At 44.8% G+C, this 27,755-nt stretch overlaps 1 protein-coding gene across 1 annotated transcript in view; it reads right to left on the minus strand.

The window, feature by feature from the left end:
* Positions 1-1,543: 1,543 nt before the first annotated feature.
* gpr174 (G protein-coupled receptor 174) overlaps positions 1,544-27,755 on the minus strand; it is a 57,770-nt gene continuing 31,558 nt past the window's right edge. Inside the window, exons 2-3 of the mRNA XM_020477075.2 lie at positions 25,632-26,144; positions 1,544-5,744 (exon numbers count right to left, since the gene is read on the minus strand). Of these exons, the coding sequence (XP_020332664.1) occupies positions 4,806-5,744; positions 25,632-25,838 (1,146 nt within the window). The 5' untranslated portion in view covers positions 25,839-26,144 and the 3' untranslated portion in view covers positions 1,544-4,805. The remainder of the gene's footprint in view (positions 5,745-25,631; positions 26,145-27,755) is intronic.

Raw genomic sequence — 27,755 nt, forward strand, 5'->3', positions numbered from 1 at the left:
AAGGTCAGACTGAGGTTCTGAAGTTAGTATAGACTGAGATACTGAAGTTACATTAGACTGAGGTAAGCTGTAGTTTTTACGACGATAACAACAGCAGCAACAGGAAACCACAGCTCTGCTAGTGTGACAGTTTGATATTTCTCTACACCTACACCAACCAGAAAGTTGACAGGCGTACAGTACATTCGGAAAGTATTTATTACGTTACAGCCTTGTTCTAAAATGGATTACATTTTTTCCCCTGGTCAATCTACACACAATACCCTATAATGACAAAGCAAAAACAGGTTTTTAGAAATTTTTGCAAATATATACAAAAACTAGATATATCCCATTTACATAAGTTTTCAGACCCTTTACTCAGTACTTTGTTGAAGCACTTTTGGCAGCGATTTCAGCATCAAGTCTTTTTGGGTGTGACGCTACAATCTTGGCACACCTGTATTTGGGGAGTTAGTCCCGTTATTCTATGCAGATCCTCTCAAGCTCTGTCAGGTTGGATGGGGAGCTTCGCTGCACAGCTATTTCAGGTCTCTCCAGAGATGTTCGATCGGGTTGAAGTCAGGGCTCTGGCTGGGCCACCCAAGGGCATTCAGAGACTTGTCCTGTTGGAAGGTGAACCTTTGCCCCAGTCTGAGGTCCTGAGCACTCTGGAGCAGGTTTTCTTCAAGGATCTGCCACCACCATGCATGCTGGTGCCTGGTTTCGTCCAGACGTGACACTTGGCATTCAAAGTATTTCCAAACCTTTTACATTTAAGAATGAAGGTGGCCCCTGTGTTCTTGGGGACCTAAAATGCTACAGATTATTTGGGGTACCCTTCCCCAGGTCTGTGCCTCGACACAATCATGTCTCGGAGCTCTACGGACAATTCCTTCGACGTCTAGGCTTGGTTTTTGCTCTGACATGCACTGTCAATTTTGGGACCTTATATAGAAAGGTGTGCATTTCCACATCATGTCCAGTCAATTGAATTTATCACAGGTGGACTCCAATCAAGTTGTAGAAACAGCTCAAGGATGATCAATGGAAACGGGATGCACCTGAGCTCAATTTCAAGTCTCATAGCAAAGGGTCTGAATACTTATGTAAAGAAAGTTTTTAAATTTTAATACATTTTCAAAAATGTCTAAAACCTGTTTTCGCTTTGTCATTATGGGGTATTGATGAGGATTTTTTTTAATTTAATGCATTTTAGAACAAGGCTGTATCGTAACAAAATGTGGAGAAAGTGAAGGGGTCTGAATACTTTCCGAATGCACTGTACTCCTCAGTGTCCCTACAGAAAGCCTCTGACTTCTCGTCACTGATAATCCACCATGCTTTTTATCTGGTTTTTATCTGGTTCACAGAGACTGAGACATCAGTAGGCATAGACACCATGCAGAGACAGAAGTGCTAGATGTGACTGTGTTTTTCCACTGACTGGCTGACTGACAGGTTTCAGTTTGGAAGATCTTCCAGAAAACTATCACTTCATCTGGTGTTGTATGTTCCATCTGTAGGTGAGGTGGGTCATTTAAAGAAATGAAAGAGAAACGGATCGAAAAAAATATGTTTTAATTAACCTCAGGCATTTCAGCACGGTCCAAAGTATTTAGAGTTAAAACTCTTCTTCGAGACTTAACAGTTAGCAAGCTTAATATTCACAGAATCATTTCTCCCCAGATTCAGCTGAACTTCAGTGTCCAGCAGATTTACATTGACATTTTAGTCATTAAGCTCTTATCCAGAGTGACTTACAGTTAGTGCATTCATCTCAAGATAGGGATAGGGTTAGCTAGGTGGGACAACCATATAGCTCAGTCATACTAAGTAGATTATTCCTCAATAATGTAGCTATTAGCAAAGTCAGTGTTATTTGGGGGGGAACTTGTGAGTGTTAGTTCACGAATGGATATTTTAATTTTGGGGGGGGTGTAGGATTATTTTATGATACTCTTGGAAGAGGTAGGGCTTCAGATGTTTTGGGAAGATGGCCAGGGACTGCTGTCCTAGCTTCAAGGGGAACTGGTTCCACCATTGGGGTGCCAGGACAGAGAAGAGCTTTGACTGGGCTGAGCGGGAGTTGCCATAGGGGTGGGAGGGCCAAGAGACCAGAGGTGGAAAAGTGGAGTGCTTGGTTTGGGGTGTAGGGTTTCAGCATAGCCTGAAGGTAAGGAGGGGCAGTTACTCTTGCTTCTCCGTAGACAAGTACCATGGTCTTGTAGTGGATGGGTTGGTGTAGGGTTTGACCAGAGCCTGGAGGTAGGGAGGGGTAGTTACTCTTGCTGCTCCGTAGACAAGTACCATGGTCTTGTAGTGGATGCAAGCTTCAACTGGAAGCCATTGGAGTGTGCAGAGGAGTGGTGTCACATGGGAGAACCTGGCAAAGTTGAACACCAGGTGGGCTGCTTGGCATTCTGGATACATTTCAGGGCTTTGATGGCACAAACGGGAGCCCAGCCAACAGCGAGTTGCAGTAGTCCAGACTGGAGATGACAAGGGCCTGGTTTCATCCCAAGGTTCTTTGCACTCTGGGAGGCAGACTCTGTGATGTTGTCAATCATGATGGTGAGGTCTTGGAGCAACAGGCCTTCTCCGGGAGGAAGAGCAGCTCTGTCTTCTCGAGGTTGAGGTGGCACACAGAGATGCGTGTTGCCAACTGTGTGTCCGAAGGGGGTGGCTGAGTGACTTGGTCTATAGAGAGAAGAGGAGAGGGCCTAGAACGAAATCTGGGGACACCAGTAGTGAGAGCGCGTGGTGCAGACACAGAACCTCTCCACATCACCTGGTAGGAGCAGCCTGCCAGGTAGTATGCAATTCAATAGTGTGCAGAACCTGAGACGCCCAGCCCTGAGAGGATGGAGAGGAGGCAGAGCCTGAGACGCCCAGCCCTGAGAGGTGGAGAGGAGACAGAGCCTGAGACGCCCAGCCCTGAGAGGTGGAGAGGAGGCAGAGCCTGAGACGCCCAGCCCTGAGAGGATGGAGAGGAGGCAGAGCCTGAGGCGCTCAGCCCTGAGAGGGTTGAGAGGAGGATCTGATGGTTCACCATAAGGCAGCGGATAGATCTAAGAAGATGAGAACCCGAGAGAGAGTCAGCTTAGAAGTGTGGAGAGCCTCCGTGACACAGAGGAGAGCAGTCTGGGTTGAGTGACCCGTCTTGAAGCCTGACTGTTTAGGATCTAGAATATCGTTCTCTAGTTTCTGATGTCAATTGTTGGTTTCTTGAGGGGAGCGACTCTGCTATTTTGGGGATGCAGCCAGTGGTCAGGGATGAGTTGATGAGGGAAGTGAGGAATGGGAGAAGGTCTCCCAGAGATGGTCTGGAGAAGGGAGGAGGGTGTGGGGTTGAGCGGGCAGATTGTCGGGCGGACGGAAATCACTAGTCGCAGGATTTCATCTGGCGAAAAAAAAGTCCAGGCGTAGGGTAGTTCTGGGACCAGTGGATTCAATAGTGAATGAGGAGTGGATGTCGTCAACCTTCTGTTCAAAGTGGTTGACAAAGTCGTCTGCAGAGAGGGAGAAGGAAGGAGGGAGGGGGATTAAGGCGAGGAAAATAGTTTCCTAGGGTTAGAGGCAGAATCTTAAATTTAGAGTGATAGAAAGTGGCTTTAGCAACAGACACAGAGGAACAGAAGGTGGAGAAGAGGGAGTAAAATAATGATTTAGTTTTCCTCCATTTTCACTCAGCTGCCTGCAGCCCTGTTCTGTAAGCTCCTAATGAGTCATTCAGCTGCCTGCAGCCCTGTTCTGTAAGCTCGTAATGAGTCACTCAGCCACGGAGCAGGAAGGGAAGCCCGAGCCGGTTGGGAGCCGGCCGGTGGAAAGGAGACAGTGAGAGTCATAGGATGCAGAAAAAGAGGACAGTCGGGTCGAAGAGGCAGAATATGGAGACAGGAGGGAGAAGGATTTAGCAGAAGGGAGAGAAGATAGGATAGAAGAGGAGAGAGTAGTGGGAGAGAGAGAGAGAAGATTGCGACAGTGCATGACCATCTAGGTAGGGGCTGAGTGGTTATGGTTGGAGGAAAGGGAGAAAGAAAAGGAGATTGCGGTGAGCCATTGTCACGAAATGAGGTTATCAAGGTGTCAAGCTCATTGAGGAACTCTCTAAGGGACCCTGATGGGCGATAGATTAAAACAATGTTAAGCTTTAGTTGACAAGTGACAGTGACAGCATGGAATTCAAATGAGGAGATGGACAGGTGAGGGAGAAGGAGAAAATCTCCCATTATGAGAAATGAGTAGCCCTGTGCCACCACGGTGATGACCAGATGCTCTTGGACTATGAGAGAAAACGTAGTCAGATAAAGACAGGGCAACTGGAGTAGCAGTGTTCACTGGGGTGATCCATATCTCCACCAGGACCAAAAAGTCTAGGGACTGAAGGGCAGCCTAGGCTGAGATGAACGCTCATTTTTTACCACAGACCGGCAGTTCCAAACGCAGTCCAGCAGATGTCCACATTTGGAGTAATAAACTGTCTTTAGTTCACATTTGAAACGCTCTCCTTGTTCCCTTTGTCCTTGTTTCCCCTCTTCACCCATGCCTTGCTGTCCACAGCAGAACAGGACAGTTTTGTGGTTAGAGGTCAGGGTTCAGTCTTTGTCCTTGTTTCTCTTTCCCCCCATGCCTTGCTGTCCATGGCAGAACAGGACAGTCTCGGGGTTAGAGGTCAGGGTTCAGTCTTACAGACTCCACCAGTACAGGACAGTCTTGGGGCCAGGGTCAGGGGTTAGAGGCAAGTCCTTGCTCCCCCCACCACTAGTACAGGAGATTATTGGAGCCAGACTGAAGCGCTCAGGTATCGCTGGCCTGCTGAGGGGTTATAGTTCAGGTTCAGGTGTCAGAGGCAGGTCCTTCTCCCCCCCACCACTAGTACAGGATAGTCTTGGAGCCAGACTGAAGCTCTCAGGTATTTCTGGCCTGCTGAATCTTCTCCTAAACTCATCTGTAGTAAAGTAATACATGAGAGGGTCCAGTCCTGAGTTGAGACTGGCAAGACAGAGGGTGACAGGATGGCATCGCAGCACCATCTCTCTGACCTCACAGCTCCCCAGGGCATCGGCCTTTGCCAGAAAGTCTAGTGGCATGGTGACATGGTATGGGGAGAAGCAGAGCAGGAACACCCCGGCACAGCTCAACACCATCCTCAACGCCCTCTTCTTCTCCCCATGGTCCTTCACCCCTCCCCCCTCCCCCTCCCCCCTGTGGACTCGCAGGCTGCCGGCTGACAGACAGGCGCAGGTCAGAACTAGGATCAGAGGGAGGATGAAGCCAACCAGCTCCGCCCCCACCATCAGAGCCCAGCCGGCCGCAGGGCTGACTTCACGCATGGGGAGCTCCGCAAAACACACCGCCACCAGGGAGGTAGGGCCAGGTGTAGGGGTTGGGGAAGAGGTGGGGGCTGGGGCATATGAGCTAGGACTGGAGGCATAGGGGTTAGGGGTAAGGTCATAGGGGGCAGTGTGAGTGTAGAGGTCAGGGGTCAGGCTGGTGTTTCGGAGCAGAGGGAAAGGCAGACAGCCGAGACAGACCAGCAACCAGCCAGCGGCACATACACACATGTCCCCTCGTCGTCTGTTGGAACGGTACCTCAGCGGGTGCATGATGAGCTCACAGCGCCGCACACTCACACACACCAGGAAGAATATAGAGGCGTACATGTTGACGTATTTCAGGTAGAAACACAACATGCAGAGAGGCTGGCCGAATGGCCAGGTATGGTTCAGGTAGTAGTAGATACGGAGAGGTAGGGAGAGGACCTGGAGGAGACAGAACATACAGGTAGTTAAATATATATATATCCAACAGGTATTAAAATGTACAGGTTAGGAGAGGTTAAAACAGGTGAGGTTTTAATGTCTTAATTATATCAAAATGTGGGGCAGAACTGATACAACAAAAATGAAACGCATTTCACTCCATTAGAACCATGAAATGAGATCCTCAAAGCTTAAAAGAAACGTTTAAAATTGGGCACAGCCATGCACTGTTAGACTTAACTGACACCCTGCTGTTCAACTGAGATTCTCATAGTTGTGTTACTGTTCAACTGATATTATAGGTGAATGTGACAGTGTTCACTTTGATGGAAACAGGTGAGGAACATACACCCTGACGTCAGTCGCGTCTATATAGGGATTGGATGAAGCTCAGTATTAAATTCAAATGACCCTGTTATCATTTCTAAGCCAATATGACACCAATCTCTATGAAAATGTGCTAATCAATTGAAGGTATACAACACACTTACCCGATTTTTTAACAGGGTGGTTATTTAGTTTTGAGATTATTTCTTACATCTACCAAACTCAAATTCTAGATGTCGGATTAGAACTAGACTATAGCGTCCATAAAGTGACCATTGGACTTAAAAAATGCAGGGTTTTGACTCAATTTGTTGGTGCAATAGTTTTTATTAAATGTATAATTTATCGCTGTCATGTGAACATTTACGTCCATTGCGAAACAACGAGGTGCTCCATTTTGTTTCGGGATGAAGCCCAGAGTCCTAACAGCGGGTCAGTTGCTCGGCAACAACACAGCTGCTTGCTCCAGGCTGCCAGTCAGAAGAAGTTTATGTGAACAAACCTAGGCTACTGTAGATAGCTAGCTACATGGTGGTGTTCAAGCTGAGGTTAATCAATAAAGAAGTGTATGTGAACAAACCTGGGCTACTGTAGATAGCTAGCTACATGGTGGTGTTCAAGCTGAGGTTAATCAATAAAGAAGTTTATGTGAACAAACCTAGGCTACTGTAGATAGCTAGCGAAATGGTGGTGTTCAAGCTGAGGTTAATCAATAAAGAAGTTTATGTGAACAAACCTAGGCTACTGTAGATAGCTAGCTACATGGTGGTGTTCAAGCTGAGGTTAATCAATAGAGAAGTTTATGTGAACAAACCTAGGCTACTGTAGATAGCTAGCTACATGGTGGTGTTCAAGCTGAGGTTAATCAATAAAGAAGTGTATGTGAACAAACCTGGGCTACTGTAGATAGCTAGCTACATGGTGGTGTTCAAGCTGAGGTTAATCAATAAAGAAGTTTATGTGAACAAACCTAGGCTACTGTAGATAGCTAGCGAAATGGTGGTGTTCAAGCTGAGGTTAATCAATAGAGAAGTTTATGTGAACAAACCTAGGCTACTGTAGATAGCTAGCGAAATGGTGGTGTTCAATGACTGCAGGGTGCAAATGCTTGCTTGCATCAGAAAAATAACCTTAATACATTCCAGTACACTCTTCTTGACATGTGTGCTGATCAACAGTGCCAAACTAACAACTCTGCCATGTGTTGGCTATTTTCAACTCTGCTGTGCACCCTTTTGTTTGAAGGTAGCCACAATAATTTCCGAATAATATATTCGTTTTGAATATAAAAGTCCCCCATTGAAAGTGATTCAAACTGATACAAATAGTGGAATAATTTTTTATTTCACCTTTATTTAACCAGGTAGGCTAGTTGAGAACAAGTTCTCATTTGCAACTGCGACCTGGCCAAGATAAAGCATAGCAGTGTGAACAGACAACACAGAGTTACACATGGAGTAAACAATTAACAAGTCAATAACAGTAGAAAAAAGAGAGTCTATATACATTGTGTGCAAAAGGCATGAGGAGGTAGGCGAATAATTACAATTTTTCAGATTAACACTGGAGTGATGAATGATCAGATGGTCATGTACAGGTAGAGATATTGGTGTGCAAAAGGGCAGAAAAGTAAATAAATAAAAACAGTATGGGGATGAGGTAGGTAAAAATGGGTGGGCTATTTACCGATAAACTATGTACAGCTGCAGCGATCGGTTAGCTGCTCAGATAGCAGATGTTTGAAGTTGGTGAGGGAGATAAAAGTCTCCAACTTCAGCAATTTTTGCAATTCGTTCCAGTCACAGGCAGCAGAGAACTGGAACGAAAGGCGGCCAAATGAGGTGTTGGCTTTAGGGATGATCAGTGAGATACACCTGCTGGAGCGCGTGCTACGGGTGGGTGTTGCCATCGTGACCAGTGAACTGAGATAAGGCGGAGCTTTACCTAGCATGGACTTGTAGATGACCTGGAGCCAGTGGGTCTGGCAACGAATATGTAGCGAGGGCCAGCCGACTAGAGCATACAGGTCGCAGTGGTGGGTGGTATAAGGTGCTTTAGTGACAAAACGGATGGCACTGTGATAAACTGCATCCAGTTTGCTGAGTAGAGTTTTGGAAGCAATTTTGTAGATGACATCGCCGAAGTCGAGGATCGGTAGGATAGTCAGTTTTACTAGGGTAAGTTTGGCGGCGTGAGTGAAGGAGGCTTTGTTGCCGACTCTAGATTTGATTTTCGAATGGAGATGTTTGATATGAGTCTGGAAGGAGAGTTTGCAGTCTAGCCAGACACCTAGGTACTTATAGACGTCCACATATTCTAGGTCGGAACCATCCAGGGTGGTGATGCTAGTCGGGCATGCAGGTGCAGGCAGCGACCGGTTGAAAAGCATGCATTTGGTTTTACTAGCGTTTAAGAGCAGTTGGAGGCCACGGAAGGAGTGTTGTATGGCATTGAAGCTCGTTTGGAGGTTAGATAGCACAGTGTCCAAGGACGGGCCGGATGTATATAGAATGGTGTCGTCTGCGTAGAGGTGGATCAGGGAATCGCCCGCAGCAAGATCAACATCATTGATATATACAGAGAAAAGAGTCGGCCCGAGAATTTAACCCTGTGGCACCCCCATAGAGACTGCCAGAGGACCAGACAGCATGCCCTCCGATTTGACACACTGAACTCTGTCTGCAAAGTAGTTGGTGAACCAGGCAAGGCAATCATCAGAAAAACCGAGGCTATTGAGTCTGCCGATAAGAATATGGTGATTGACAGAGTCGAAAGCCTTGGCAAGGACGATGAAGACGGCTGCACAGTACTGTCTTTTATCGATGGCGGTTATGATATCGTTTAGTACCTTGAGCGTGGCTGAGGTGCACCCGTGACCGGCTCGGAAACCAGATTGCACAGCGGAGAAGGTACAGTGGGATTCGAGATGGTCAGTGACCTGTTTGTTGACTTGGCTTTCGAAGACCTTAGATAGGCAGGGCAGGATGGATATAGGTCTGTAACAGTTTGGGTCCAGGGTGTCTCCCCCTTTGAAGAGGGGGATGACTGCGGCAGCTTTCCAATCCTTGGGGATCTCAGACGATATGAAAGAGAGGTTGAACAGGCTGGTAATAGGGGTTGCGACAATGGCGACGGATAGTTTCAGAAATAGAGGGTCCAGATTGTCAAGCCCAGCTGATTTGTACGGGTCCAGGTTTTGCAGCTCTTTCAGAACATCTGCTATCTGGATTTGGGTAAAGGAGAACCTGGAGAGGCTTGGGCGAGTAGCTGCGGGGGGGGGGGGGGGGCGGAGCTGTTGGCCGAGGTTGGAGTAGCCAGGCGGAAGGCATGGCCAGCTGTTGAGAAATGCTTGTTGAAGTTTTCGATAATCATGGATTTATCGGTGGTGACCGTGTTACCTAGCCTCAGTGCAGTGGGCAGCTGGGAGGAGGTACTCTTGTTCTCCATGGACTTCACAGTGTCCCAGAACTTTTTGGAGTTGGAGCTACAGGATGCAAATTTCTGCCTGAAGAAGCTGGCCTTAGCTTTCCTGACTGACTGCGTGTATTGGTTCCTGACTTCCCTGAACAGTTGCATATCGCGGGGACTATTTGATGCTATTGCAGTCCGCCACAGGATGTTTTTGTGCTGGTCGAGGGCAGTCAGGTCTGGAGTGAACCAAGGGCTATATCTGTTCTTAGTTCTGCATTTTTTGAATGGATACCCGGGCCAGGTCGATTAGAAAGGCCTGCTCACAGAAGTGTTTTAGGGAGCATTTGACAGTGATGAGGGGTGGTCGTTTGACTGCGGCTCCGTAGCGGATACAGGCAATGAGGCAGTGATCGCTGAGATCCTGGTTGAAGACAGTGGAGGTGTATTTGGAGGGCCAGTTGGTCAGGATGACGTCTATGATGGTGCCCTTGTTTACAGATTTAGGGTTGTACCTGGTGGGTTCCTTGATGATTTGTATGAGATTGAGGGCATCTAGCTTAGATTGTAGGACTGCCGGGGTGTTAAGCATATCCCAGTTTAGGTCACCTAACAGAACAAACTCTGAAGCTCGATGGGGGGCGATCAATTCACAAATGGTGTCCAGGGCACAGTTGGGAGCTGAGGGGGGTCGGTAGCAGGTGGCAACAGTGAGAGACTTATTTCTGGAGAGAGTAATTTTTTTAATTAGTAGTTTGAACTGTTTGGGTATGGACCTGGAAAGTATGACATTACTTTGCAGGCTATCTCTGCAGTAGACTGCAACTCCTCCCCCTTTGGCAGTTCTATCTTGACGGAAAATGTTATAGTTTGGTATGGAAATCTCCGAATTTTTGGTGGCCTTCCTGAGCCAGGATTCAGTCACGGCAAGGACATCAGGGTTAGCAGAGTGTGCTAAAGCAGTTAGTAAAACAGACTTAGGGAGGAGGCTTCTGATGTTGACATGCATGAAACCAAGGCTTTTTCGATCACAGAAGTCAACAAATGAGGGTGCCCGGGGACATGCAGGGCCTGGGTTTACCTCCACATCACCTGCGGAACAGAGGAGGAGTAGTATGAGGGTGTGGCTAAAGGCTATCAAAACTGGTTGCCTAGAGCGTTGGGGACAGAGAATAAAAGGAGCAGATTTCTGGGCATGGTAGAATATATTCAGGGCATAATGCGCAGACAGGGGTATGGTGGGGTGCGGGTACAGCGGTGATTCAGACAGTTAGCAGGCCTGTGCTAACAAGCTAACAGTTAGTAGGCCGGGGCTAAACAAGGTAGCAGTTAGCGGACCGGGGCTAAACAAGCTAGCAGTTAGTAGGCCGGGGCTAAACAAGGTAGCAGTTAGCGGACCGGGGCTAAACAAGCTAGCAGTTAGCAGGCCGAATTAGCAAGCAAGGAGATAGCAAGGGCTAGAAAGTTAGCCTTTGGGGGACGTCGTGAATGGGTGAGTCTGTTTATGCCTCTTCATGCGGTGACATCGATAGACCGGTTGTGGGTCCGGATATTGTAGCCCAGGAGTATGCTTCGGTGGTAGCACAGGAGCTCTGGCCGGGCTAGCTTCAAGCTAAGTGGATGGAAACGCTAGCCAGGAGTAATCATCCGGGGTTGCGGTTAGCTAGTTAGCTAGTTGTGAAGATCCAGCTAGTTGTGGAGATCCAGCTGAAAATGTTCCGTTTGCGGTGGGAATCCGGTGGGAATCCGGGGATAAAAAAATAATAGGTCCGTTATGCTCTGGTTAGAGTCGCGTTGTTCGAACTGGCGGGAGCTTTCCGAGCTAGAGGTTAGCTGATGACCGCTAGCAATGGTTTGCTGACTGTAGCTGGTAGTTAGCTGGCTAGCTTCAGTTGAGAGGTTCCGGATCCGAAGTAAATATAAATACTTTAGAAAAAAAAGCAGATCCGCGCTACATTGGGTGAGGCGGGTTGCAGGAGACTATTTAGAAGTTGAGGTTTAGCAAAATGTTTTAAAAGATATGCGAAGAAAAATATGTAAAAAAAACTATATATACAAGGGACACGACACGACAAGACGTCTGACTGCTACGCCATCCAAATTACATATTTGGACTAGATAATGCTAAACAAGGTTGGGATGTTGTTGCATAAATTCAACAAAAGACAATAAAAATATGTTGAAATTGCACTGTGGAAGTAATATACTTTAGATTTGCATTGGGAACATGCTGTACTTAAACAGTACAGCCTAACCTATGGATTGTGCACCCATTAAATGGGGTATCAGCCTACTCAGTGACACTCACAGAACACACCTTTGTAGAGTTAACACAAATATTAGAATCTTAGCTCCAATTGTGCCCATCTGCTTCCCTTAAATGGGGCTTTGTTGGTCATTGAAGACTGAAAATCCCTATACATACTATGGTTTGCATGCCCTACCAAAGGACCCTATCATGCTGAATTCGTGGTTGGAGTTTATTGGTCCCCAGTGCAGTGGTGGTTTCGAATCGAAATGTAGTCAATAAAGCAAGTTGAAAAGCATAAACAGTGGGCCGTCCTGTTCTTTACTTATGCAACCTTTATTTAACTAGGCAAGTCAGTTAAGATATTTTCTTATTTACAATGACAGCCTACCCTTGCCTAACCTGGATGACAATGGGCCAATTGTGTGCTGCCCTATGAGACTCCCAATCACAGCCAGATGTGATGCAGCCTGGATTCAAACCAGGTACTGTAGTGACACCTCTTGCACTGAGAGGAAGTGTCTTAGACCACTGCGCCACTCGGGAGCCCAGTAGCTAGACTATAGACTGCTGGATATGTACCCTACATGGCTATTCTAGACCATAGACTGCTGGATATGTACCCTACATGGCCAAGCTAGACTATAGACTGCTGGATATGTACCCAACATGGCCAAGCTAGACCATAGACTGCTGGATATGTACCCAACATGGCCAAGCTAGACCATAGACTGCTGGATATGTACCCTACATGGCCAAGCTAGACCATAGACTGCTGGATATGTACCCAACATGGCTATTCTAGACCATAGTCTGCTGGATATGTACCCTACATGGCCAAGCTAGACTATAGACTGCTGGATATGTACCCAACATGGCCAAGCTAGACCATAGACTGCTGGATATATACCCAACATGGCTATTTTAGACCATAGACTGCTGGATATGTACCCTACATGGTCAAGCTAGACCATAGACTGCTGGATATGTACCCTACATGGTAAAAAGTATGTGGACAACCCTTTAGTTGTGATTTTGGCTATTTCACTCCCGTTGCAGAAAGGTGTATAAAGCACATAGCCAATAGTCTCCATAGACAAACATTGGCAGTAGATTGGCCGGTACTGAGGAGCTCAGTGACTTTCAACGTGGCACCGTCATAGGATACCATACCACCTTTCCAAAATGTCAGTTTGTCACATTTCTGCTCTGTTAGAGATGCCCCTGTCAACTGTTAGTGCTGCTATTGTGAAGTGGAAACATCTAGGAGCAACAACGGCTCAACGAAGTGGTAGGCCACACAAGCTCATAGAACGGGACCTCCGAGTGCTGAAGCGCGTACCGTGTAAAAATCATCTGTCCTTTGTTGCATCACTCACTACCGGGTTCCAAACTGCCTCTGGAAGCAACGTCAGCACAATAACTGCTCGTCGGAAGCTTCATGAAATGGGTTTCCGTGGCCGAGCAGCAGCACACAAGCCTAAGATCACCATGCTCAATGTCAAGTGTTGACTGGAGTGGTGTAAAGCTTGCCGCCATTGGACTCTGCAGCAGTGGAAACGCGTTATCTGGAGTGATGAATCACGCTTCACCATTTGTCAGTCCGACGGACTAATCTGGGTTTGGCAGATGCCAGGAAAACGGTACCTGTCCCAATGCATAATGCCAACTGTAAAGTGTGGTGAATGAGGAATAATGGTCTGGGGCTGTTTTTCATGGTTCAGGCTAAGCACTTTAGTTCCAGTGAAGGGAAATCTTAACGCTACAGCATGCAAGGACATTCTAGATGATTCTGTGCTTCCAGCTTTGTGTTTCAGCATGACAATGCCCCCATGTGGAAGAACTTGACTGGCCTGCACAGAGCCCCGAACTCAACCCCATCGAATACCTTTGGGATGATATATATATATATATATATATATATATATATATATATATATATATATACACAGTATATCACAAAAGTGAGTACACCCCTCACATTTTTGTAAATATTTGAGTATATCTTTTCATGTGACAACACTGAAGAAAGGACACTTTGCTACAATGTAAAGTAGTGAGTGTACAGCTTGTATAACAGTGTACATTTGCTGTCCTCTCAAAATAACTCAACACACAGCCATTAATGTCTAAACCGCTGGCATCAAAAGTGAGTACACCCCTAAGTGAAAATGTCCAAATTGGGCCCAAAGTGTCAATATTTTGTGTGGCCACCATCATTTTCCAGCACTGCCTTAACCCTCTTGGGCATGGAGTTCACCAGAGCTTCACAGGTTGCCACTGAAATCCTCTTCCACTCCTCCATGACGATGTCACGGAGCTGGTGGATGTTAGAGACCTTACACTCCTCCACCTTCCGTTTGAGGATGCCCCACAGATGCTCAATAGGGTTTAGATCTGGAGACATGCTTGGCCAGTCCATCACCTTTACCCTCAGCTTCTTTAGCAAGGCAGTGGTCGTCTCGGAGGTGTGTTTGGGGTCGTTATCATGTTGAATACTGCCCTGCGGCCCAGTCTCTGCTTCAGTATGGCATTCATGGTTCCCTCAATGAACTGTAGCTCACCAGTGCCGGCAGCACTCATGCAGCCTCAGACCATGACACTCCCACCACCATGCTTGACTGTAGGCAAGACACACTTGTCTTTGTACTCCTCACCTGGTTGCCGCCACACACGCTTGACACCATCTGAACCAAATAAGTTTATCTTGGTCTCATCAGAACACAGGACATGGTTCCAGTAATCCATGTCCTTAGTCTGCTTGTCTTCAGCAAACTGTTTGCGGTCTTTCTTGTGCATCATCTTCAGAAGAGGCTTCCTTCTGGGACGACAGCCATGCAGACCAATTTGATGCAGTGTATGGCGTATGGTCTGAGCACGGACAGGCTGACACCCCACCCCTTCAACCTCTGCAGCAATGCTGGCAGCACTCATACGTCTATTTCCCAAAGACAACCTCCGGATATGACGCTGAGCACGTGCACTCAACTTCTTTGGTCGACCATGGTCGAGGCCTGTTCTGAGTGGAACCTGTCCTGTTAAACCGCTGTATGGTCTTAGCCACCGTGCTGCAGCTCAGTTTCAGGGTCTTGGCAATCTTCTTATAGCCCAGGCCATCTTTATGTAGAGCAATTATTTTTCTCTTTTTCTCAGATCCTCAGAGAGTTCTTTGCCATGAGGTGCCATGTTGAACTTCCAGTGACCAGTCAGTATGAGGGAGTGTGAGAGCGATGACACCAAATTTAACACACCTGCTCCCCATTCACACCTGAGACCTTGTAACACTAACGAGTCACATGACACCGGGGAGGGAAAATGGCTAATTGGGCCCAATTTGGACATTTTCACTTAGCGGTGTGTTCACTTTTGTTGCCAGCGGTTTAGACATTAATGGCTGTGTGTTGAGTTATTTTGAGGGGACAGCAAATTTACACTGTTATACAAGCTGTACACTCACTACTTTACATTGTAGAAAAGTGTCATTTCTTCAGTGTTGTCACATGAAAAGATATACTCAAATATTTACAAAAATGTGAGGGGTGTACTCACTTTTGTGATATACTGTATATAATGGACTTTACATTGCCCTGCTATTAAAATGATGAATACCGATGTGTGTGTATATATATATACTGTATATATATATTTAATGGACTTTACAGTGTCCTGCTATTAAAACTATGTATACCGGTGTGTGTACATATATATATATACTGTATATATATATTTAATGGACTTTACAGTGTCCTGCTATTAAAACTATGTATACCGGTGTGTGTACATATATATATATACTGTATATATATATTTAATGGACTTTACAGTGTCCTGCTATTAAAACTATGTATACCGGTGTGTGTGTATATATATATACTGTATATATATATTTAATGGACTTTACATTGCCCTGCTATTAAAATGATGAATACCGATGTGTGTGTATATATATATACTGTATATATATATTTAATGGACTTTACAGTGTCCTGCTATTAAAACTATGTATAGCGGTGTGTGTGTATATATATACTGTATATATATATTTAATGGACTTTACAGTGTCCTGCTATTAAAACTATGTATACCGGTGTGTGTGTATATATATATACTGTATATATATATTTAATGGACTTTACAGTGTCCTGCTATTAAAACTATGTATACCGGTGTGTGTGTATATATATATACTGTATATAATGGACTTTACATTGCCCTGCTATTAAAATGATGAATACCGATGTGTGTGTATATATATATACTGTATATATATATTTAATGGACTTTACAGTGTCCTGCTATTAAAACTATGTATACCGGTGTGTGTGTATATATATATACTGTATATATATATTTAATGGACTTTACAGTGTCCTGCTATTAAAACTATGTATACCGGTGTGTGTGTATATATATATACTGTATATATATATTTAATGGACTTTACAGTGTCCTGCTATTAAAACTATGTATACCGGTGTGTGTGTATATATATACTGTATATATATATTTAATGGACTTTACAGTGTCCTGCTATTAAAACTATGTATAGCGGTGTGTGTGTATATATATATACTGTATATATATATTTAATGGACTTTACAGTGTCCTGCTATTAAAACTATGTATACCGGTGTGTGTGTATATATATATACTGTATATATATATTTAATGGACTTTACAGTGTCCTGCTATTAAAACTATGTATAGCGGTGTGTGTGTATATATATATACTGTATATATATATTTAATGGACTTTACAGTGTCCTGCTATTAAAACTATGTATACCGGTGTGTGTGTATATATATATACTGTATATATATATTTAATGGACTTTACAGTGTCCTGCTATTAAAACTATGTATACCGGTGTGTGTACATATATATAATTTGGCTGTATGTATTTCTAGATATAGGCCTATTGTAAATGTGTCATATTGTTGCGTTGCCATCTTTATTTCAATAGTAAATACAGTTGAAGTCGGAAGTTTACATATACCCTAACGAAATACATTTAAACTCAGTTTAACAATTCCTGACATTTAATCCAATTACAAATTCCCTGTCTTAGGTCAGTTAGGATCACCACTTTATTTTAAGAATGTAAAATATCAGAATAATAGCAGAGAGAATGATATGTTTCAGTTTTTATTTATTTCATCACATTCCCAGTGGGTCAGAAGTTTACATTCCCTCAATTAGTATTTGGTAGCATTGCCTTTAAATGGTTTAACTTGGTCAAACGTTTCGGGTAGCCTTCCAACAGCTTCCCACAATATGTTCGGGTGAATTTTGGCCCATTCCTCCTGACAGCGCTTGTGTACCTGGGTTAGGTTTGTAGGCCTCCTTTCTCTCACATGCTTTTTCAGTTCTGCCCACAAATGTTCTATATGGTTGAGGTCAGGGCTTTGTGATGGCCACTCCAATACCTTGACTTTGTTGTCCTTAAGCCATTTTGCCACAACTTTGGAAGTATGCTTGGGGCATTGTCCATTTGGAAGAATTATTTGTGACCAAGCTTTAACTTCCCGACTGATTGTCTTGAGATGTTGCTTCAATATATCCACATAATTTCCCCTCCTCATGATGCCATCTACAGTGGGGCAAAAAAGTATTTAGTCAGCCAACAATTGTGCAAGTTCTCTCACTTAAAAAGATGAGAGGCCTGTAATTTTCATCATAGGTACACTTCAACTATGACAGACAAAATGAGAAAAAAAATCCAGAAAATCACATTGTAGGATTTTTAATGAATTTATTTGCAAATTATGTATTTTGTGAAGTGCACCAGTCCCTCCTGCAGCAAAGCACACCCACAACATGATGCTGCCACCCCCGTGCTTCACGGTTGGGATGGTGTTTTTTGGCTTGCAAGCCTCCCCTTTTTCCTTCAAACATAACGATGGTCATTATGGCCAAACAGTTCTATTTTTGTTTCATCAGACCAGAGGACATTTCTCCAAAAAGTACGATCTTTGTCCCCATGTGCAGTTGCAAATCGTAGTCTGGCTTTTTTATGGCAGTTTTGGAACAGTGGCTTCTTCCTTGCTGAGCTGCCTTTCAGGTTATGTCGATATAGGACTCGTTTTACTGTGGATATAGATGCTTTTGTACCTGTTTCCTCCAGCATCTTCACAAAATCCTTTGCTGTTGTTCTGGGATTGATTTGCACTTCTCACACCAAAGTACTTTCATCTCACAGGAGACAGAACGCATCTCCTTCCTGAGCGGTATGACGGATGAGTGGTCCCATGGTGTTTATACTTGCGTACTATTGTTTGTATAGATGAACGTGGTAACTTAAGGCGTTTGGAAATCAAGCATTTACCAGACTTGTGGAGGTCCACAATTTTTCTTCTGAGGTCTTGGCTGATTTCTTTTGATTTTCCCATGATGTCAAGCAAAGAGTCACTGCGTTTGAAGGTAGGCCTTGAAATGCATCCACAGGTTCACCTCCAATTGACTCAAATGATGTCAATTAGCCTATCAGAAGCTTCTAAAGCCATGACATCAGTTTCTGGAATTTTCCAAGCTGTTTAAAGGCACAGTCAACTTAGTGTATGTACAATTCTGACCCACTGGAATTGTGATCCAGTGAATTATAAGTGAAATAATCTGTCTGTAAACAATTGTTGGAAATATGACTTGTGTCATGCACAAAGTAGATGTCCTAACCGACTTGCCAATACTATAGTACCGTATCGTCATTTCCGGTCACAACTTGCAGGCTTGTTTTCGAGTTGCTGTGCGTTTTGTTGCTAACCTGTTTTGCTACCTGACAACTTTACGGTTTTCACTTTTTAATTACCGTTCATATATTTATTTATTTTTTCCTCAACTTTTTCACTCCGGACGCTTTATCTGGACACGATTCGTCAGGACCTCCAACAGCCGAAGCTAAGTAGTAACATTAACATGATGACTTCTAATTGCAGCCGCTGTACTCGGCTTACGGCGAGGATAGCTGTGCTGCAAGCCCAGCTTCAGACGCAATCGTTAGGCAAGGGTAATTTCAGTGTAGGAAAGGATGAAATAGCGTCTGTGGCACCAGTAAGTACAGATAGTAGTGTAAATCCCCTGGCACAGTCCCCGCAGCCGGACAACTTTCTCACGGTTTCTGGAAGGAAATGCTGTAGGAACGCTCAACCGGTGTCGCTCATTCAGCCGACAGAAACTTTCAACCGGTTTTCCCCATTAAGCAGCGGGTCGGAGTCAGAGGCCGATTCTTCTCTGGTCTCTACTCCTCCCGTTACGGGGTCTGAGACGCCGAAGCTTCCCACCATTAGCTCTGACAAATTGAAAACTCTAGTCATTGGCGACTCCATTACCCGCAGTATTAGACTTAAAGCGAATCATCCAGCGATCATACACTGTTTACCCGGGGGCAGGGCTACCGACGTTAAGGCTAATCTGAAGATGGTGCTGGCTAAAGCTAAAACTGGCGAGTGTAGAGAGTATAGAGATATTGTTATCCACGTCGGCACCAACGATGTTAGGATGAAACAGTCAGAAATCACTAAGCGCAACATAGCTTCTGCGTGCATATCAGCTAGAAAGATGTGTCGGCATCGAGTAATTGTCTCTGGCCCCCTCCCAGTTAGGGGGAGTGATGAGCTCTACAGCAGAGTCTCACAACTCAATCGCTGGTTGAAAACTGTTTTCTGCCCCTCCCAAAAGTTAGAATTTGTAGATAATTGGCCCTCTTTCTGGGACTCACCCACAAACAGGACCAAGCCTGACCTGCTGAGGAGTGACGGACTCCATCCTAGCTGGAGGGGTGCTCTCATCTTATCTACCAACATAGACAGGGCTCTAACTCCTCTAGCTCCACAATGAAATAGGGTGCAGGCCAGGCAGCAGGCTGTTAGCCAGCCTGCCAGCATAGTGGAGTCTGCCATTAGCACAGTCAGTGTAGTCAGCTCAGCTATCACCATTGAGACCGTGTCTGTGCCTCGACCTAGGTTGGGCAAAACTAAACATGGCGGTGTTCGCCTTAGCAATCTCACTAGGATAAAGACCACCTCCATTCCTGTCATTACTGAAAGAGATCATGATACCTCACATCTCAAAATAGGGCTACTTAATGTTAGATCCCTTACTTCAAAGGCAATTATAGTCAATGAACTAATCACTGATCATAATCTTGATGTGATTGGCCTGACTGAAACATGGCTTAAGCCTGATGAATTTACTGTTTTAAATGAGGCCTCACCTCCTGGCTACACTAGTGACCATATCCCCCGTGCATCCCGCAAAGGCGGAGGTGTTGCTAACATTTACGATAGCAAATTTCAATTTACACAAAAAAAAATGACATTTTCGTCTTTTGAGCTTCTAGTCATGAAATCTATGCAGCCTACTCAATCACTTTTTATAGCTACTGTTTACAGGCCTCCTGGGCCATATACAGCGTTTCTCACTGAGTTCCCTGAATTCCTATCGGACCTTGTAGTCATAGCAGATAATATTCTAATCTTTGGTGACTTTAATATTCACATGGAAAAGTCCACAGACCCACTCCAAAAGGCTTTCAGAGCCATCATCGACTCAGTGGGTTTTGTCCAACATGTCTCTGGACCCACTCACTGTCACAGTCATACGCTGGACCTAGTTTTGTCCCATGGAATAAATGTGGTGGATCTTAATGTTTTTCCTCATAATCCTGGACTATCGGACCACCATTTTATTACGTTTGCAATTGCAACAAATAATCTGCTTAGACCCCAACCAAGGAACATCAAAAGTCGTGCTATAAATTCACAGACAACACAAAGATTCCTTGATGCCCTTCCAGACTCCCTCTGCCTACCCAAGGACGCCAGAGGACAAAAATCAGTTAACCACCTAACTGAGGATCTCAATCTAACCTTGCGCAATACCCTAGATGCAGTTGCACCCCTAAAAACAAAAAAAATGTCTCATAAGAAACTAGCTCCCTGGTACACAGAAAATACCCGAGCTCTGAAGCAAGCTTCCAGAAAATTGGAACGGAAATGGCGCCACACCAAACTGGAAGTCTTCCGACTAGCTTGGAAGGACGGTACCGTGCAGTACCGTAGAGCCCTTACTGCTGCTCGATCATCCTATTTTTCTAACTTAATTGAGGAAAATAAGAACAATCCGAAATTCCTTTTTAATACTGTCGCAAAGCTAACTAAAAAGCAGCATTCCCCAAGAGAGGATGACTTTCACTTTAGCAGTGATAAATTCATGAACTTCTTTGAGGAAAAGATTATGATTATTAGAAAGCAAATTACGGACTCCTCTTTAAACCTGCGTATTCCTCCAAACCTCAGTTGTCCTGAGTCTGCACAACTCTGCCAGGACCTAGGATCAAGAGAGACGCTCAAGTGTTTTAGTACTATATCTCTTGACACAATGATGAAAATAATCATGGCCTCTAAACCTTCAAGCTGCATACTGGACCCTATTCCAACTAAACTACTGAAAGAGCTGCTTCCTGTGCTTGGCCCTCCTATGTTGAACATAATAAACGGCTCTCTATCCACTGGATGTGTACCAAACTCACTAAAAGTGGCAGTAATAAAGCCTCTCTTGAAAAAGCCAAACCTTGACCCAGAAAATATAAAAAACTATCGGCCTATATCGAATCTTCCATTCCTCTCAAAAATTTTAGAGAAGGCTGTTGCGCAGCAACTCACTGCCTTCCTGAAGACAAACAATGTATACGAAATGCTTCAGTCTGGTTTTAGACCCCATCATAGCACTGAGACGGCACTTGTGAAGGTGGTAAATGACATTTTAATGGCATCGGACCGAGGCTCTGCATCTGTCCTCGTGCTCCTAGACCTTAGTGCTGCTTTTGATACCATCGATCACCACATTCTTTTGGAGAGATTGGAAACCCAAATTGGTCTACACGGACATGTTCTGGCCTGGTTTAGATCTTATCTGTCGGAAAGATATCAGTTTGTCTCTGTGAATGGTTTGTCCTCTGACAAATCAACTGTAAATTTCGGTGTTCCTCAAGGTTCCGTTTTAGGACCACTATTGTTTTCACTATATATTTTACCTCTTGGGGATGTTATTCGAAAACATAATGTAAACTTTCACTGCTATGCGGATGACACACAGCTGTACATTTCAATGAAACATGGTGAAGCCCCAAAATTGCCCTCGCTAGAAGCATGTGTTTCAGACATAAGGAAGTGGATGGCTGCAAACTTTCTACTATTAAACTCGGACAAAACAGAGATGCTTGTTCTAGGTCCCAAGAAACAAAGAGATCTTCTGTTGAATCTGACAATTAATCTTAATGGTTGTACAGTCGTCTCAAATAAAACTGTGAAGGACCTCGGCGTTACTCTGGACCCTGATCTCTCTTTTGAAGAACATATCAAGACCATTTCGAGGACAGCTTTTTTCCATCTACGTAACATTGCAAAAATCAGAAACTTTCTGTCCAAAAATGATGCAGAAAAATTAATCCATGCTTTTGTCACTTCTAGGTTAGACTACTGCAATGCTCTATTTTCCGGCTACCCGGATAAAGCACTAAATAAACTTCAGTTAGTGCTAAATACGGCTGCTAGAATCCTGACTAGAACCAAAAAATTTGATCATATTACTCCAGTGCTAGCCTCTCTACACTGGCTTCCTGTCAAAGCAAGGGCTGATTTCAAGGTTTTACTGCTAACCTACAAAGCATTACATGGGCTTGCTCCTACCTATCTCTCTGATTTGGTCCTGCCGTACATACCTATACGTACGCTACGGTCACAAGACGCAGGCCTCCTAATTGTCCCTAGAATTTCTAAGCAAACAGCTGGAGGCAGGGCTTTCTCCTATAGAGCTCCATTTTTATGGAACGGTCTGCCTACCCATGTCAGAGACGCAAACTCGGTCTCAACCTTTAAGTCTTTACTGAAGACTCATCTCTTCAGTGGGTCATATGATTGAGTGTAGTCTGGCCCAGGAGTGGGAAGGTGAACGGAAAGGCTCTGGAGCAACGAACCGCCCTTGCTGTCTCTGCCTGGCCGGTTCCCCTCTTTCCACTGGGATTCTCTGCCTCTAACCCTATTACAGGGGCTGAGTCACTGGCTTGCTGGGGCTCTCTCATGCTGTCCCTGGAGGGGGTGCGTCACCTGAGTGGGTTGATTCACTGTTGTGGTCATCCTGTCTGGGTTGGCGCCCCCCCCCCCCTTGGGTTGTGCCGTGGCGGAGATCTTTGTGGGCTATACTCAGCCTTGTCTCAGGATGGTAAGTTGGTGGTTGAAGATATCCCTCTAGTGGTGTGGGGGCTGTGCTTTGGCAAAGTGGGTGGGGTTATATCCTTCCTGTTTGGCCCTGTCCGGGGGTGTCCTCGGATGGGGCCACAGTGTCTCCTGACCCCTCCTGTCTCAGCCTCCAGTATTTATGCTGCAGTAGTTTATGTGTCGGGGGGCTGGGGTCAGTTTGTTATATCTGGAGTACTTCTCCTGTCCTATTCGGTGTCCTGTGTGAATCTAAGTGTGCGTTCTCTAATTCTCTCCTTCTCTCTTTCTTTCTCTCTCTCGGAGGACCTGAGCCCTAGGACCATGCCCCAGGACTACCTGACATGATGACTCCTTGCTGTCCCCAGTCCACCTGGCCATGCTGCTGTTCCAGTTTCAACTGACCTGAGCCCTAGGACCATGCCCCAGGACTACCTGACATGATGACTCCTTGCTGTCCCCAGTCTACCTGGCCATGCTGCTGCTCCAGTTTCAACTTCCACCTGACTGTGCTGCTGCTCTAGTTTCAACTGTTCTGCCTTATTATTATTCGACCATGCTGGTCATTTATGAACATTGAACATCTTGACCATGTTCTGTTATAATCTCCACCCGGCACAGCCAGAAGAGGACTGGCCACCCCACATAGCCTGGTTCCTCTCTAGGTTTCTTCCTAGGTATTGGCCTTTCTAGGGAGTTTTTCCTAGCCACTGTGCTTCTCCACCTGCATTGCTTGCTGTTTGGGGTTTTAGGCTGGGTTTCTGTACAGCACTTTGAGATATCAGCTGATGTACGAAGGGCTATATAAATACATTTGATTTGATTTGATATAGTTTGTCAACTAGAAATTTGTGGAGTGGTTGAAAAACGAGTTTTACCCTCTAATGACTCCCCATCCTGCATGAGGGAGCGTAATCATCGCCTGACAGTAATTAGCATAACGCAACGGACATAAATATTCCTAGAAAATATTCCTATTCATGAAAATCACAAATGAAATATATTGAGACACAGCTTAGCCTTTTGTTAATCACCCTGTCATCTCAGATTTTCAAAACATGCTTTACAGCCAAAGCTAGACAAGCATTTGTGTACGTTTATCGATAGCCTAGCATAGCATTTTGTCCAGTTAGCAGCAGGTAACTTGGTCACGGAAATCAGAAAAGCAATCAAATTAAATTGTTTACCTTTGATGAGCTTCGGATGTTTTCACTCACGAGACTCCCAGTTAGATAGCAAATGTTCCTTTTTTCCAAAATGATTATTTTTGTAGGCGAAATAGCTCCGTTTGTTCTTCACTTTTGGCTGAGAAATCGCCCGGAAATTGCAGTCACGAAAACAGCGAAGAATATTCCAAATTAGCTCCATAACATCGAAACATGGCAAACGTTGTTTATAATCAATCCTCAAGGTGTTTTTCAAATATATATTAGATAATATATCCATCGGGACAATTCGTTTTTCAGTAGGACCGATTGGAGTAATAGCTACCTCTGTATTTTACGCAAGAATCTCTCTGGGAGCATCAGGTGACCACTTGCGCAATGTAGCCGCTTACAGGTGTTCTTCAACATAAATGCGTAAAACTACGTCACAATGCTGTAGACACCTTCGGGAATACAGAGAAAGAGTAATCTTGTTGATAGCCCATTCACTGCTCAATAGGGACGCATAGGAATGCAGCGCTTTCAAAACATGAGGCACTTCCGGGTTGGATTATAACATCAGTTCTGTTATACTCACAGACAATATTTTTACAGTTTTGGAAACTTTAGAGTTTTTTCTATCCTAAGCTGTCAATTATATGCATATTCTAGCATCTTGTCCTGACAAAATATCCCGTTTACTACGGGAACATTTTCTTTTCCAAAAATGAAAATACTGCCCCCTAGTCACAACTCTGCCTAGAAGGCCAGCATCTTGGGGGTCGCCTCTTCACTGTTGATGTTGAGACTGGTGTTTTGCGGGTACTATTTAATGAAGCTGCCAGTTGACGACTTGTAAGGTGTCTGTTTCTCAAACTAGACACTAATGTACTGTACTCCTCTTGCTTAGTTGTGCACCTGGGCCTCCCACTCCTCTTTCTATTCTGGTTAGAGCCAGTTTAAGCTGTTCTGTGAAGGGAGTAGTACACAGCGTTGTACGAGGTCTTCCGTTTCTTGGCAATTTCTCACATGGAATAGCCTTCATTTCTCAGAACAAGAATAGACTGACGAGTTTCAGAGTTCAGAGTTCTTTGTTTCTGGCCATTTTGAGCCTGTAATCAAACCCACAAATGCTGACACTCCAGATACTCAACAAGTCTAAAGAAGGCCAGTTTGATTGCTTCTTTAATTAGAACAACAGTTTTCAGCTGTGCTAACATAATTGCAAACATAATTGGGTTTTCTAATGATCAATTAGCCTTTTAAAATTATAAACTTGGATAAGCTAACACAACATGCCATTGGAACACAGTGATGGTTGCTGATAATGGGCCTCTGTACGCCTATGTAGATAACAAAATCAGCCGTTTCCAGCTACAATAGTCATTTACAACATTAACAATGTCTACACTGTATTTCCGATCAATTTGATGTTATTTTAATGGACAAAAAAAATGTGATTTTCTTTCAAAAATAAGGACATTTCTAAGTGACCCCAAACTTTTCAGTGGTAGTGTGTATATGATGATGTGTATATCCTAAAGTTACCTGCATGAGATCAGCTACAGCCAGGTTCATCATGAACACCACTCCTCTCTTGGTCTCCCTGACGTATGCCTGGAACACCCAAAGAGCCAGGACATTACCCAGAAGGCCCGGGGCCAAGATGACGCTGTAAACAACTGCGTAAACATGATGTTGGTAGCGCCGCAAGTCATCAATGCTACTACCACAGCTTTGATTGGACAGGCTCATCTTAACCCTGCCCACCGGGAACAGCCACTGGTCAGGATGTGGCTGGCCAATGGTGAGGCTTGTTCAGAGCAGTGGAGGTCTCAGTGTGGTCAGGGTTCTGAGTGCAGGTCTATTTATATGTCCAGGAGTATTCAGGTCTGTGCGTCCATTCAAGTCTGCCCAGGTGTGTCCACACTGTTCTTCATAGCTGTAGGTATATAGTCTGACCATCTCAGATCACCCTGAGCAGCACTAACAGACCAAAAGCAGGGTCAGTCTGTGTGTGACTGTCCTCTTCTTTCAGTCCAAGTCTCAGTATTAGGGCCCCTGAAAGACAGACAGTAAAGTAAAGGTAGTCAGTAGTTGTTTGGGTCCCTGGAAAGTAACCAACTAGCGCAGAGAAACACAATATTATGTATACATGTTTTCAGAGGAAAATATCAGAAGAGAATGCAGTTTGAGACAATTTCACACAGCCACACCTCAACCTCACAACAAGTACAGCAGGACCATGTTTGTCCCCAACCTCACAACAAGTACAGCAGGACCATGTTTGTCCCCAACCTCACAACAAGTACAGCAGGACCGTGTTTGTCTCCAACCTCACAACAAGTAGAGCAGGACAGTGTTTGTCCCCAACCTCACAACAAGTACAGCAGGACTGTGTTTGTCGCCAACATCACAAGTACAGCAGGACTGTGCTTGTCCCCAACCTCACAACAAGTACAGTAGGACTGTGTTTGTCCCCAACCTCACAACAAGTACAGTAGGACTGTGTTTGTCCCCAACCTCACAACAAGTACAGTAGGACTGTGTTTGTCCCCAACCTGCTTGTCCCCAACCTACCTACCCCTACCCCGGTCAACATCAATGCACCCCCCACAGCAGCACTCACCTAAGCCTTCCCATTTCTCCTTCTCCCAAATCCGTTCAGCTGATGTTCTGAAAGAGCTGCAAAATCTGGACCCCTACAAATCAGCCGGGCTAGACAATCTGGACCCTTTTTTTCTAAAATTATCTGCCAAAATTGTTGCCACCTCTATTACTAGCCTGTTCAACCTCTCTTTCGTGTCATCTGAGATTCCCAAAGATTGGAAAGCACCTGCGGTCATCCCCCTCTACAAAGGGGGGACACTCTTGACCCAAACTGCTACAGACCTATATCTATCCTACCATGCCTCATTGGCAGACTCGACAGCCTTGGTTTCTCAAATGATTGCCTCGCCTGGTTCACCAACTACTTCTCTGATAGAGTTCAGTGTGTCAAATCGGAGGGTCTGCTGTCTGGACCTCTGGCAGTCTCTATGGGGGTGCCACAGGGTTCAATTCTTGGATCGACTCTCTTCTCTGTATACATCAATGAGGTCGCTCTTGCTGCTGGTGAGTCTCTGATCCACCTCTACGCAGATGACACCATTCTGTATACTTCTGGCCCTTCTTTGGACACTGTGTTAACAACCCTCCAGGCAAGCTTCAATGCCATACAACTCTCCTTCTGTGGCCTCCAATTGCTCTAAAATAAAAGTAAAACTAAATGCATGCTCTTCAACCGATCGCTACCTGCACCTGCCCTCCTGTCCAACATCACTACTCTGGACGGCTCTGACTTAGAATACGTGGACAACTACAAATACCTAGGTGTCTGGTTAGACTGTAAACTCTCCTTCCAGACCCATATCAAACATCTCCAATCCAAAGTTAAATCTAGAATTGGCTTCCTATTTCGCAACAAAGCATCCTTCACTCATGCTGCCAAACATACCCTTGTAAAACTGACCATCCTACCAATCCTCGACTTTGGCGATGTCATTTACAAAATAGCCTCCAATACCCTACTCAACAAATTGGATGCAGTCTATCACAGTGCAATCCGTTTTGTCACCAAAGCCCCATGTACTACCCACCATTGCGACCTGTACGCTCTCGTTGGCTGGCCCT

Source organism: Oncorhynchus kisutch, linkage group LG19, assembly GCF_002021735.2.
Source record: "Oncorhynchus kisutch isolate 150728-3 linkage group LG19, Okis_V2, whole genome shotgun sequence".
NCBI lineage: Eukaryota > Metazoa > Chordata > Actinopteri > Salmoniformes > Salmonidae > Oncorhynchus > Oncorhynchus kisutch.